The 13,877-nt window shown below is 38.0% G+C and overlaps 3 protein-coding genes across 4 annotated transcripts in view; 2 read left to right on the top strand and 1 right to left on the bottom strand.

The window, feature by feature from the left end:
* nup133 (nucleoporin 133) overlaps positions 1 to 4,372 on the bottom strand; it is a 35,835-nt gene extending 31,463 nt beyond the window's left edge. For both annotated transcript variants that reach the window (XM_007574641.1, XM_007574640.1), the window contains exons 1-5: positions 4,061 to 4,372; positions 2,620 to 2,735; positions 2,014 to 2,117; positions 959 to 1,192; positions 661 to 831 (exon numbers count right to left, since the gene is read on the bottom strand). In XM_007574641.1, the coding sequence (XP_007574703.1) occupies positions 661 to 831; positions 959 to 1,192; positions 2,014 to 2,117; positions 2,620 to 2,735; positions 4,061 to 4,188 (753 nt within the window). In that variant the 5' untranslated portion in view covers positions 4,189 to 4,372. The remainder of the gene's footprint in view (positions 1 to 660; positions 832 to 958; positions 1,193 to 2,013; positions 2,118 to 2,619; positions 2,736 to 4,060) is intronic.
* A 485-nt stretch (positions 4,373 to 4,857) lies between these two features.
* Positions 4,858 to 10,538, top strand: taf5l (TAF5-like RNA polymerase II, p300/CBP-associated factor (PCAF)-associated factor). Its single transcript, XM_007574637.2, has 5 exons — positions 4,858 to 5,010; positions 6,698 to 6,839; positions 6,934 to 7,038; positions 7,456 to 8,216; positions 8,882 to 10,538. The coding sequence occupies exons 2-5, from the start codon at positions 6,701 to 6,703 to the stop codon at positions 9,680 to 9,682; spliced, it is 1,806 nt and encodes a 601-aa protein (XP_007574699.1). The 5' UTR covers positions 4,858 to 5,010; positions 6,698 to 6,700; the 3' UTR covers positions 9,683 to 10,538.
* Positions 10,539 to 12,614: 2,076 nt separating this feature from the next.
* Positions 12,615 to 13,877, top strand: part of LOC103153637 (calpain-9) — a 16,466-nt gene continuing 15,203 nt past the window's right edge. The window contains 1 exon segment of the mRNA XM_007574636.2: positions 12,615 to 13,064. Within this exon segment, the coding sequence (XP_007574698.2) occupies positions 12,630 to 13,064 (435 nt within the window). The 5' untranslated portion in view covers positions 12,615 to 12,629.

Raw genomic sequence — 13,877 nt, 5'->3', positions numbered from 1 at the left:
GTGTAGGCCTGTCACTATAACAAATTTTGCTGGACAATACATTTTCCCAGACGTTATTGTGATAAACGATAATATTGTAGTTATGAGATCATTTTCAAGTGATATAATGTTAATGGCATAATAAGATTTCCTCAAGGATCAACAAACTTTAAATTCTAATGAACATTTAATACAGGAACTAGAAGACATTTTAAATATACAAAATAAATAAAACAACAGAAACAAAAAATAAAATGAATTATTTAAAAGTGATCTTCAATAAAATGTCTAGTTGAGACCAAAACACCAGATTGAAGATTTTTATCATCCAGGTTGTGGTAGAAAGAGAAAAACAATAAATCATGCAAATAGAAATGATTGAGTTTGTTTTAATTTAATTGATTTGTTACTTATTGCGACAGGCCTACGTCGTCATTCATCCTACTAATTTATCTTGCTACCTTTCTTTTATATGTTGAGGTTTGTACACATTATTTAAATAAAAAAGAAAATAAATAACACTATAATAAAAAGTTTAGAATAAACTGGAACATCAAAACATCAAAAATGTCTAAAACATAAAGAATCCAGCTCATCTAATGCTTTTTTCTTTGGGGTGTAAAATATCTTGTTGTTCTCCATAGAGGTGGAATTGCCAACTGTTAGAAGAATATAACTCACCTCGTCGGTAGCTGGAGGGGACAGGATGCCGAACAGACTGGACACACGGCGCCCGATCCCGGACAGAACCCCCTGACCCTGCTGCAGGGCTCGGTACTGCAGCTTCCCTGAAGAGTCCGCACTCGCTCTCAGCAGCTGATTCTTCACAGATGATAAAACGAAGCTTCCACCCTTAGAGAGAGAAAAGAGGAAAAAATTAAAACAGCAGCAGGAGGATAGAAACCATCACAAGGGTTAAAAACAATATTTCTGTCAAGATAAATACAAAAATGTCAAACTCTTTCAGATTTTTACTAACTCTGAGTGCAACAATGAAGTTGCAGAGATCTCCCAGGTTCACGTCCGACTCTGTGTAGGTCCCCTCATGTGCCAGACTCGGCCAGAAGCGAGCCGTTCCTTCTGCAGCCACGGTGAGGACGGAGACGGACTGAACGCTGGCCGTCCTGAGAGGAGCGGCCGACGTCAGAGCTACCAGGTCGGCCGTGTAGGTGAACTCACTGCTGGGCAGCTGCAGCTCTTTGCAAACAGACAGCTGCAGCAAAACACACGTTTCATTTGCATTCAAACTAAAAAAAAGACTTCATTTATTCTACATCAGAAACTATTTATAAAGTATTCATTTTCAACAGATCATATTTTATGCAGATTTGTAGGGCTGTATGAAATGGCTTCAAAATAAAAGCTCATATTCTTTCATCCAAGATCTGATTTTTATCGTTTTTTTGCTAGCTTTTGTTTCTGAATACAAAATTACAAAAAAAATATTTTCAATACAAGATCCAATTTTATATAAAAAAAGAAAATTCCAGCTTTTTTCTAAAAAAGAAAATATTTTTAAAAAATGGACTTTATTTCAACCACTACAGTGGAGTATTAGAGCCAGGCTACAAGATTATAATCAAAATATTAGCAGAATAAAGATCCAATTTTACCAGTAAAAAAAGTCTCAAAATTACAAAAACAAAACTTGTTTTATTGAGGAAAAAAGCTTTATCGGATTAGCAGCTCAGTTTGTGTAGATCTTTTTTCACAGTTGTTTGCAATAGTTTCAAAATTCTGCTACTAATAATAATGTGATGCTAATGTGCTAAAAGATTAGGTATTTCTATAAAGTATTAATATAAAGTATAACTTCACAAGATGCTCAACATTCATCAATTTAATTTTTTTTGGTATTTTTCATGCAGGAGTTATCATTAAATTACTACTTTATTCTTCTAATATTCTCATTAACAAAAAAAAATATATATCTTAACCTGGATATAATATTCATAGAGCTGCCCTGAAACCAAAAATACAAATTATCAATAAAATTGATTTATTGCCCCGCCCTACTGATCTGGTTTATCGTACCTTAGCTACAGCAGTCTGGCAGATCTTCCAGATTATTAGCCTCTCTCCACAAACCATCCAGGCCCAGCCACTCTCGTTCACCTTTACTGAGATCGGGTCCTCAGCTAGAAGAACCAGAAACAATTTAGAAAACAATAGTGGTGCAGATCAAGCATGGAGAAAAATAAAACTTTAATATTTCCCCTGTTTATTAGCACACCAAACTGAAAATGTGTATTTATTTCAGCATGTAAATGCATCAATGTTTTGTACATTTATTTGGTGAACTAATACAAAACTTAAAAACATTTTTGAGAGAGAAATTAAGAATAGTTCAAAGTAGAAATCGCAAAGTGACACATTAAAGTAATTAGCAAGAAATCTTAAATATCTCTAATTAACATTTAGAAATGTTAAAGCATAAATATCTGACATGTTCTGGCATTATTGTGACATTTAACAAATACAAATAATTTTAGTAATTCTAGCTGACATTAAAAAAAAAGTTTGGTCTGATTTCACTACAGACGGTGAGAAAAAAACAAGGTGTATGTAAACTTCTGGCTTTAACTATAGATAGAGCATTCCTGTTTCTTTCCCTCTAATCAGAGATGAGGCTTTTCTTACCTTCAGCCATGGTGAGTGCCTCCATCACTTTGACAGGCAGCGATGAACCAAATGTCTGAACGTCATAGTATACTGTCTCAGTGATGGTGTGGTTCTGCACTCGAGTGGGTGTCGACCTGACGAGGAGAGGTTACACACATCAGGACTGGATTTTTAGCATAATCAGCAAAATAATAACATAAAGTGTTAGTTTATGATAAAATGTGGATTTTAACCATTTGCAGAGGACAGAAGGAAAAGTGTTGACTGAGCTGGACCGCCATTTTTAACTAAAATGCAGCGCCAAAGTTTGAGATCTCTTGCATATTCCTTTGCTCTTGTGGAAAAAATTAATTTCCAAGCACTGTTAGATGAAATCACTCTTGTCAGGTTTATTTGTATACTGTGGACAATGCAGAGAACTTGTAAGACAATCAATAATGAAGAAGTTCCGAATTACAAAAATCTATAGGCAGAGTCAACACATTGGTTTTATACCAAGGATAAGGGATCCATGCAGCTACAGAAAAAAAAAAACTCCCGACTTTGTGTGTGCATCCCAAACAGGTTCTTTTGGTGAGAGTTCACAAATATTTAATTTAACACGATCAGCAGATGTTAACACATTTCAATGTAGCTGCACAAATTTAACCAATTTCATAAGCAAGATCCACCAGATCATTTTTTAGAGATTTATTATTAGTAGCCCTGTAGCAATAAGCCACAGGGCTACTAATAATGAATAATAAATTTCCCAGGTCCCCCTTGAAAATGAGATCTGGATCTCAATGGGGTTTACCTGGTTAAATAAAGGAAATTTTTAAAAAAAGCAATAACTCAATTTATAATATGATAAATCAAAACTAACTCAATAATTTCCATTTGCATGATTTGTTGTTTTTCACTTTTCTCTCATTCTACCAAAATCTGGGTGACAAAAGTCTTCAGTCTGGTGTTTTGGTCTCAATTGGCTCATTTTTTAAAGGACAATTTAAATTGCCTACCAGTTCCAGAGTTAAATGTTCATTTGAATTTAAAGTTTATTGACCTTTGGGAATGTGTTTTTGCATTATTACATCATTACTATTATATTACTTGAAAATGGTCTCAAAACAACAATTTTATCATTTATCGCAATAACGTCTGGAACAATTTATCGTCCAGAAAAAAAAATGTTATTGTGAACGGCCTTCTTGTTAGTCCTCTGCATTAGTATTCTAAAATGGCTGCAAAAGCCAATGATTTTATACGGTAAACTTTAATATGCATAAATGCCAAAATTCCAGCAAAAAACAAAAAAGGCTTTTATAGTGTTTTAAAAGCAGGCAACTCTATATGATTGCATGTGCTTTTTGTTTACTCGATTTCCGTTGGGAACAAAGACATATAAGTGTGTTTTTTTCACTTTAAAGAGGAAATATAAAACTACAACAAAGCCTGTGTTCAGTGTGCGTCCACTCACCTCGCCGTCATAGGCGTCCTGCGCGGGGAAAACATAAGCCCACCACCCGACCCAGAGACGCTCTTTCTCCCGGTAGCTCTGCTCTGCTGCCTGCGGCCAGAGCCCGGGGCGGTGCGGGGGCTAAACATGCCTGCGCCTGGACTCCGAACTGTTCAATAGTTTATAAAGAGCTCCGATTATCAACACACAAAACAGCACACCGAATAAATCCACACCAAACGGTGGAAATGATCAATTTAACTGCTACTCAACACAGCACTCTCCAAACAACGCGCGGTTAAGTCGCGATGATTGAACGTCATCACTCAACAACCACGTGACCAGAACAGAACTCAAATCATCATATGCATCCTTCCACGGCCCTCTAGTGGCCGTGGAAGGCCACTAGAGGGCCTTCCACGGCCCTCTAGTGGCCGTGGAAGGAGTTGATTTCTCGCAACAGAGAATGTTGACAAAGAATCAAACTAGAATACCATTAAAATGTTGTTGCAATACGTGTTTTTTTTAAATAAATGAATTCGTGCTCTTTGCGTCATTACACGTTTCAAATATAATCGAAAAATTAACTTAATTGAGTAATTCAATTTAAAAGTACAGCTGGAAGTCAGACACAGTGTCTCAAGTGTTTATTTCTGTTTAAAAGTTTGTTTAAAAGTTAATTTATAATAATTCATTCAATACGAATTTTCAGCGACTGAAAAGTGCTGAAAAGTAGAATATATGTCGCGTTTATAAACTTTTTGGAGATAATGCGCTGTTTAACAGTCCAGACTGTAGGTGGCAGTAATGCGCTATTACGCGAGTTCGCTAACTGTCACCTAGTTTAAAAGAAGATAATCCATGATGGCGCGGCAATGAACGGTAGAAATATTCGTTCAGTTAGAGTCTGGATTAAACTAGACCGCCTTACATATGTGATCTGACGGCTGAGGATAACACGACAAAATGCAGTGAGTAAATGTTTTGCTGCCTGCAATGGCTCAGAATGAAACATATTCCCATGAAAAGCCTTTTCCGTTAGCCCCGCTGCTAACGGAGCTAAATTAGCCGGTTAGCTCCATCAAACGATCGGACAGCGTCGCGTCTCAGCAGTATCAAGACTTTTCGATTTTTCAAAGTAAAATAAAAGGCAAAATAACGGTTTTGCACATCACAAACAGGGTATTTTGCCATTAGTGTAGAATATTTTAGTCCCGGTTTGAATAGTTTAGATATTCTAGTTTCTAAATTGGAGGAGTTTTTAGGAAAACTAAAAATGTGACTTAAATTTAATCAGGTTTGTATTTTTAAGTGAAAGCAGTTTTTTAGTATAAGACATGCGTTATCATACAAAACACACATTTATCTTGTCAAATTCTTCCAATAAAAATGCAAAAACAACACAAAATTAAAGTTTTATTATAAGGTGTTCATAAATGGGACTTTCCTACCAAACTGAACTACGTTTAAAAGATCATCAAAAGCTAAACATTCAGGAACAAATTAGATCAGTGTGCAAAGAGTTACAAAGTCATTTCTCAGAGACTTTATCCACAAATGGGGAAAACACTAAACAGTCTGAAGCCAAAAAATCCCACAACATGCAATTAACTTTAGCCCTCACTTGCTTCAGTTAAGGTCAGAGGTCATGCCACCACCATAAGGAAGGTGAAACATATCACAGTCTCAGATGTCTTGTGTACAGTAAACTTTCCTCATCCTGCCAGTCTCCTTCACTGCTTTATTTTTTTCAAAGATTTTTGTGCTACATGTTTGTTTTTATTACAAAGTCCTTCAGTAATAAATGTAAATCTCCTGTTTCCAACGATGCACAGAGCCCAGCAGACATTTACGCTTTCCAACCATGAAACACAGTTTTATATGATCTCTTTGGGCCATTTTAAAATGTTTTTATTTCATGAGATACAGTGCTTTTTCAAATCTTGTCCTCAATCTTATCGATTATTCAAATTTTTTGTTTTTTGAAAAAAAAAAAAAAAAAAATTTGGAAAATGTGGATTCTATACAATTAATTTTATTTTACAAAATATAAAGGATAGGCTAAGATTATTATTTTTTTCCACAAAAATAAAGTCATAAAGTTAAAAAAAATACAGACAGTAAAATGAGAATAATGTCACATGACAAAGTTGAAATAATAAGAATAAAGTCTTAATATTAGAAGAATAAAATTGTAATTTTAGGAGAGCTCCATCATAACAGATAGAAATAATTGTCAAAGCTTTTTTTCTATAAAACAATTTTTTTTCTCATAATTTTAAGATGTTATTCTGGTAAAATTGCGTCTTTATACTGGTAATATAATAACGATATTGTTGTAATTGAACACAAATTCTCCTAGCCCAGCCATAATTCTTCATCGTACAACTCATAGAAGGGATGATTGAAATAAAATCCACTTTTTGAAAATATTTCTCGTCATTTGTAATTTCTTTTTTTAGGGGAAAAAAAAAAGATTTAAAATGGGATCTGGATGGAAAAATAGTTTATTTTTAATCCATACCGCCCTGCCATACTCTGTCATTCCAGCTGGTTTTAGATCAAGCTCCTCATAAATTAGTAACAAAGAATGATGGATTTGATGGATTCCCTGCTTGGATTTGGAGGCCTGAGCGTTGATGTTTTCGTTCCCGTCAGGTCATGAAACGGGTCCGGGCCGAGCAGATCCAGTACGCTGTGGCTCAGTACCTGAAGAGGAGACAGTATGTGGATACTGACAGCTCCCTGAAAGGAGCCAAGCTCTTCCAGTCCACAGAAGAGCTGGCTGCTGGTCTGACTGGTGAGCTCATTCTTTCTTTGGCCGTTATTTAAAATACAGTCATCATGTAACCAAAGTGATTTCCTCTTCTTCTTCTCCTCCTCGCTGTGAGCAGTGCAGACGGAGTCGGGCTATGCCAACATTGTCTCTGCTGCTCCCTGCCAGCCCGACCCGCAGCAGTATGAGGTCCAGTTCTCCAGGCTCCGCTGCTTCCTCTCAGGTATCACACCTACACTTTGACTGCATGTAACATCCTCTACTGCTCAAATAGTCTTTATTCTTGCTTGACTGCAAAACCAGCCTTTAGACACTAGATGCCAGCAATGTTCATATTCCTGTTCAACCCAGTAGAAGAAGCAGCTCTGGTGTAAACAGAGCTGGTGAAGGAGGATATTGGCACATATCTACCTCCATAGAGTTTAGATTTAGACCTTTGTGACAGTAAAAAGAGGTTAGTAAAGCAACCACACCCCACCCCTGACTTTAAAAAAAAAAAATCAAATTTGGTGCCAAACAAACAACCCTGTATAAAATAATTGATTACTTAAATAATCGTTAGTTGCAGCTCTAAATGGGAACTTTTAAGGCCTTTTTTGATCCTGAATGTTGAGATTATTTCCTATTTTTCCTCCAACAGAAACAGAAATCTCATATGCCCAGGAGGTCAGCAGCCTCCTCTACCCGCTCTTCATTTATCTCCACCTTGACATGGTGCACTGCGGCCTGAAGGGGGCAGTAGACAGCTTCTACGTCCGTTTTCACGACGCCTTTCTTCACGACGGGGAGCAGCGGTCGGTGGTGGAGCAGCTCCGCCACGTTGTCACGGCGCAGGACGTCGCCGCCAATCCCAAGCTGAGGTCTTTCCTGGAGCATAAGTATGTGGTTCACCTGACGGAGCCAGCGCACAGCTACCTGCTGCGCTACCTGCAGAGCGACGACAACAGCGCCATCTGCAGGGCGCTCAGCACACACCTGCAGGTGGAGGTCACCGCTTCCAGGCGAACCGAGTACCAGCTGTACGGAGCCGCCGCTGGCTCCATGGCGGCCGCCAACGCCGGCTCCTGGGCGGGCGGAGGCGGAGGCGAGGGCGGCACCGAGGCGGTGGAGGTTCCCGCCGGGATCCCGCAGAACGAAGTGGCGCTTCTGGCGCTGCAGGACTGCATCAAGAAAGTCCGTGAAGGCCCGCCGTCGCTCACCACCATCTGCTTCTACGCCTTCCACCACACGGATCAGATGCTGAACGCGGCAGAGGTTTCGCCGGACAGCCGGCTGCTGGCGGCCGGGTTCGACAGCTCCGCCGTGAAGCTGTGGAGCCTCCGGGCCAGGAAGCTGAAGGCCAAACCGCACCAGGCCGACGTGTCGTACATCCACCTGGCGTGCGACGTGCAAGAGGAGGAGGTGAGCCGACAAAACTAGTGGCCTTTACTTTAAGAGTTCAGATCAACATTACGATAGTCAACTAAAACTGAAAGTGAGAGAACATTTTCATTAACTGAAATAAACTCAGAACCCTTTTTCCAGGAAATTTTGAGATTAAAAATTCTCAAAAGACACAAATTTTCCACATTTAAAACTCAGACTTTTCCAAGATATTTCTAGAAAATCTTTCTCACATATTTTTGATTTTTTGAGTTCAGAAATGTCCTGGTTTTTTCATGAACATTTCTAAGATCAAACTCAAAATTTCAGAGTTTTTTCTTGCAAATTTTAAACTTTTGAAACTAAACAAATTTCTCTGTTTTTTTTTTTCCTTTAGAAAAGTTATCAGATTAATCTCAGTTTTTGAGTTTTTTTCTGGCAAATTTTTAACTTTGAAATTCAAAAGTTAGAGATTATCCTCAAAATTTGGATGTTTTTAAACTGTCGACATTTTAAACTCAGAAATTTCCAATTTTTCTTCAAAATTTCTGAGATTAATCTAAAAATTTCTGTCTTTTTTTGGCGGACATTTACTCCTTTTTTATATATATATATTCATGTAAACATGTACATAATGGCTCTAATACGTCGCCGTATGTGCGTTTATGTCCAGACGTGTCCTGATCTTTTTTGTCGTCCTCCAGGTGGACGAGGAGGACGGCTGCGGCAGCGAGGTGAAGATGCTGCGTGGCCACAGCGGTCCCGTCTATCGCACTGCCTTCCTGACCGACAGCTCCGGCCTGCTGTCCTGCTCCGAGGACTCGACCATCCGCTACTGGGACCTGGGCAGCTTCACCAATACGGTGCTGTACCAGGGCCACGGCTACCCGGTGTGGGACCTGGACATCAGCCCCTGCAGTCTTTACTTCGCCAGCGGCTCCCACGACCGCACCGCCCGCCTCTGGACCTTCTCGCGCTCCTACCCGCTGCGGCTCTACGTCGGCCACCTGTCCGACGTCGACTGCGTCAAGTTCCACCCCAACTCCAACTACCTGGCCACCGGCTCCACGGACAAAACGGTGCGGCTGTGGAGCACCCAGCAGGGCCAGTCGGTGCGGCTCTTCACGGGCCACCGCGGCGCTGTGCTGGCGCTCGCCTTTTCGCCGAACGGGAAGTACCTGGCGTCGGCCGGCGAGGACCAGCGGGTGAAGCTGTGGGACCTGGCAGCGGGGACGCTGTTCAAAGAGCTGCGCGGCCACGCGGACAGCATCACCAGCCTGTCCTTCAGCCCGGACAGCAGCCTGGTGGCGTCTTCCTCCATAGACAACTCCGTCCGCGTCTGGGACATCCGCAGCACGCACGGCGGGGCGCCGGCTGCCGACGGCTCGTCCGGCGAGCTGGTGGGTCAGTATGTGGGAAACACCAGCAACGTCCTGAACGTCCAGTTCATGGCCTGCAACCTGCTGCTGGTCACAGGAACGGCGCTGGAGAAAACCGAGCCGTAGCAACAAACGACTCCGCTCCGATTTCACTTCCACAGTTTCATTCATGTTGATGTAGAATATCGTGGAAGCCTGGTTACTGAAATGTTGCCGTGTTTTCTGCAGACGCCGTGGTTTTTACGATGGAGTAGGAGGGCCATAAGTAAAATAAAATTACCAGGTTAAAGCTGGAATAATGAGAATAAAACAGGTCACATTTTAAGAATAAAGTTCTAATAATATGAAAAAAAGTCATTTTACTAAAATAAACTACGAGAAAAAAGTTCTACAATAAGAATCCTATGAAAAAGTTATAACATTACGAATCGTAATACACAATATAAACAGTCATATTTTGAGAACAAAGTCGTAAAAATGTGAAAATAACAAATTTCAAGAATAATCCCAACGTACTTCGAGTCTAAAAACTGTAATATTTAGAGAAAAGAGTTGAATTTGTTCTCAGTATTATGACTTTATTGTAATATTTCAACTTTATTTTTGTAATACTACAACTTCATGTGTGTTTTTTTATTTAATCTCGTTTTATTTAAACTTCTCATATTTTAATTCTACTTTCTGAGTGTGGCCCTAATATTCCGTCGTAGTTTTTCATGGTATCGTAAGAAAGCACCAAAACAATCAGCAACAAAAAAAAAAAGGATTTTCTGTTTCTGAAACCTGATGATATATTCTTTATCGTACTGTAAATGAAGTGTAAATACGTTTCTGGGCATTTTTCACTCTGTTCCATAGGAATCTGGATGCACAGCACCAGTAAAAGGGGAAAAATGTTCTTTTGTTTTTTTTTTCTATGAACAATAACATTATTGATAACTTGCTTATTGCTGCAGTTGGAATAAACTTGTAAGTTTCAGCAGCTCTGTGTATATTTTCTGTTCCCACTACATCCATACAGGCTTAGTTGTGTAGTAACTACTTACATTTACTTCAGTAATTTTATTATGAAGTATTTTTACTCTTTCTTGAGTAAAATTTCTGGATTTTCTACCCACTGAATGGAAAACAAATGTTTTAACCAAAAAGTCACCAGACACAAACACACACCTGCAGTTTTTGTTAGTTTCATGAATTTAACATTTAAAAACTGATTTGGAAAAATTTATTTTGCCTGATTTCATTATTTTTTGTTACTTATATGAATTATTGTCCTTAAAGTACCAAAATTTTCACTTTATATTTTAGTCCATCTGATGATGTAATTTTTAAATATTAAATGATTGATAATTTTACTCAGTACTTTTTACTTTTGAATAATTTCTTGAACTTTTTACTTGACTAAAAACATGCTGAAATAGTGCGACTGTTACTTGAATACAATGTTTGGGATGTTTTATTTCCATAAGTGACTCTAGAAGCTCAGCAGATAGAAAATAACAGTAGAGCAACAAAGATTGTCTAGAAACAAGAGGTCTCACTTTGTCATAAACTTGCTCTTCATTCAATGAAGTCACTCAGTGGGGAGAGTATTCAGGAATTTTACTCAAGAGTAGTGATACCTAATAAGAATATTACTCAAGTAAAAGTAAAAAATTACTCAAGAAAATGTAACTAGTTACTTTGAACAGAATATCTTCAGACTACAGTATGTCTGCCTTCTGCAGCAGCTAAGTGCAGTACAAAATAATGAAAATAAAGAAATCCACATGTTTGTTTCCTGTTATCAAGGTGAACATTCACTTCCCCTTGTTTGTCGAAGCTCGATTCTGGTTCACACCTTGCAGAGCCGGACAGAACAATGTGAGCGACTGCGTAAGCATGCACACATACAGTCAACTATCCAGCTTGTCCAGATCTTTGAAGTTGCTTAACAAGTCTTAAAGTCGCTCTCTGCCCTGTAGATCTGACTTAAGATTTCTTTCACAAACCCTGCATACAGTAAAATATATAATTCATAAATGATAATCTGTAATTATCTTTGCATTTCATGATAGATGGATCTTTCAGGCCTTAAAGGCAACGTAGAAGTTGTGTTTTATAAAGGAAGTGGAGTTTGTTTTGTTGTTTCCACGTCAACTTGATTTGTTTTAGCTTGAGTTTATCTAGAGGCTGGTAATCTCAATGTGTTTCACAAAAGTGGAGATTTCCCGTTATACTGCAGATTAATTTAATGCTAGTTCACTGCAAAAACACAACATTTACTAGAATTGTCTGTTGCAGCCCAAGTTCAAACATACAACATATAAAAAGTTAATAAAACCACATTTTCCTTTCATTTATTTCATTTATATTGCTTATACTGCAAAAACATAAAATCTTACCAGGTTTTTTTGGTCTAGTTTCTGGTGCAAATATCTAAATACAACAAACTAACTGACAAGTAACTTTTTGGCAAGATATATGAGCTTGTTTTAAGCAAATAATTCCTTAATGTTGATGAATAAATATCAGCACCACTGGCAGATTATGTAACTTAAAACAACAATAAAAAAAATAAAGTCTTACCAAGTACTTTTGGTGTATTTTGTCAGGACAAATATCTTTCTTCAGTTGAAATAAGTCAAAACTATCTTACAAGTAACTTTTCTGCAAGATATAGGAGCTTGTTTTAAGTCAATATTTTTAATGCTGATAAAAAAAAAGTTCACTGGCAATTTGTTTAAACCAATAAGAGATTTTTCATGTTATAAGTGAAACGATTTGCACATGGAACTAGTACTTTTTTTAATCAATAATAGAGAATTATTTACTTTAGACATGCCATTATATCTTGCTGAAAAGTTACTTGTAAGTTAGTTTCGTCTTATTTCAAATGTACTAAGATATTTGCTCTAGAAACTAGACACACAAGACTTGGTAATATTTTGTGTTTTTGCATTTACTTTCCAATAGAACTTCATGTGGACCTACTTTTACTACATCATGAATAGATTTCATGGAAATGTAGTTCAAAAACAATAAAATCACTTCCTGTCTATCTATGCAGGTTTCTTTAACTATTTTTTTGTGAATGCTCCTGTTGCCTTGTCAACACGCGTGTGTCCTCCTGCAGGCCAAGCCCAGTGAGACTGACAGAAAGGGAGTGGCTCTCTACCTGGAGGACAAACCAGTTTCTGTCTGCCTGGGGTGTGATCACCAACCAGCTCTACCCAGCCGACACTCTTCCCTACATCCACCACTCTGTCAGGTGCAGCTCACCTCACACCTTCTTCTCCTCTTCCTCCTCCGTGCGCCGAAGAAGAGAATGCCTCTGCAGTCCACTCTGTCCGGCAGGAACTCCAACCAGGTGGTGAACTCTCAGTGGGACGGGAAGTCGTTTGAGCAGCTCAGGCAGGAGTGTCTCCAGAAGGGGGTTCTGTTTGAGGACCCGGACTTCCCCGCAGCTGATTCCTCGCTCTTCTTCAGCCAGAGCGTTCCTGTGCAGATCGAATGGAAGAGGCCGCGGGTATGTAGGCTTTGAAACATCACAGCTGGTTGATGTTTGGGACGCAAAAATCTGTTGAAAAGAAATATATTTACTTATTATATTAGTAAATGAAAGATACAGTGCAAAAACACAAAAGGTTAACAAAGTAATATTTGGTCTAGTTTCTAGCACAAATATATTAGTACACTTGGAATGAGAGAAAACTAATTTGCAAGATATAGGAGCTAATTCCTTAATGAAAAAGTACTAATTATAAGTGAAATAATCTGCTAGTGGAACTAGTACTTTCTTAATTAATCGACATCAAGGAATTATTGACTCTTACGTACTGCTGAAAAGTTACTTGAAAGTTAGTTTTTGTCATATTTAAAGAGTTCTTAGATATTTGCACTATAAACTAGATAAAAATACTTTGTATGATTTTGTGTTTTTGCAGTGTAAGCAAAGTCGAAGAAGGAAATGAAGGGAAAGTTTAATGTTATGAACTTTTTATGTGTTGTGTGTTTTTACTAGGCCTGTCACTAACAGTTATTTTAGATTAATCTATCAATTAATTGATTAATTGGATACAATAAATCGGCACATTCTACAGCTTTTTCATTTAACCACATAAGCTTTCTTATGCAATATTCAAAAAACATACAAACATGAAAATAAATAATTCACATTACTTTTTAAAACAAGAAAGCAAACATTTTATTGTCTAAATTGCAATACACCATTAGTACATTAGTATATTTGAAACTGGGTTAAGCTAATAATATGCCAATTTTAGACAAATATGCTTTCATTTTAAATGCAAAACACATTTAATATATATATATATATATA

The sequence above is a fragment of the Poecilia formosa genome, unplaced genomic scaffold (genome assembly GCF_000485575.1).
Source record: "Poecilia formosa unplaced genomic scaffold, Poecilia_formosa-5.1.2 Scaffold358, whole genome shotgun sequence".
Classification (NCBI taxonomy): Eukaryota; Metazoa; Chordata; class Actinopteri; order Cyprinodontiformes; family Poeciliidae; genus Poecilia; species Poecilia formosa.
This window is presented reverse-complemented; position numbering and strand designations above follow the sequence as displayed.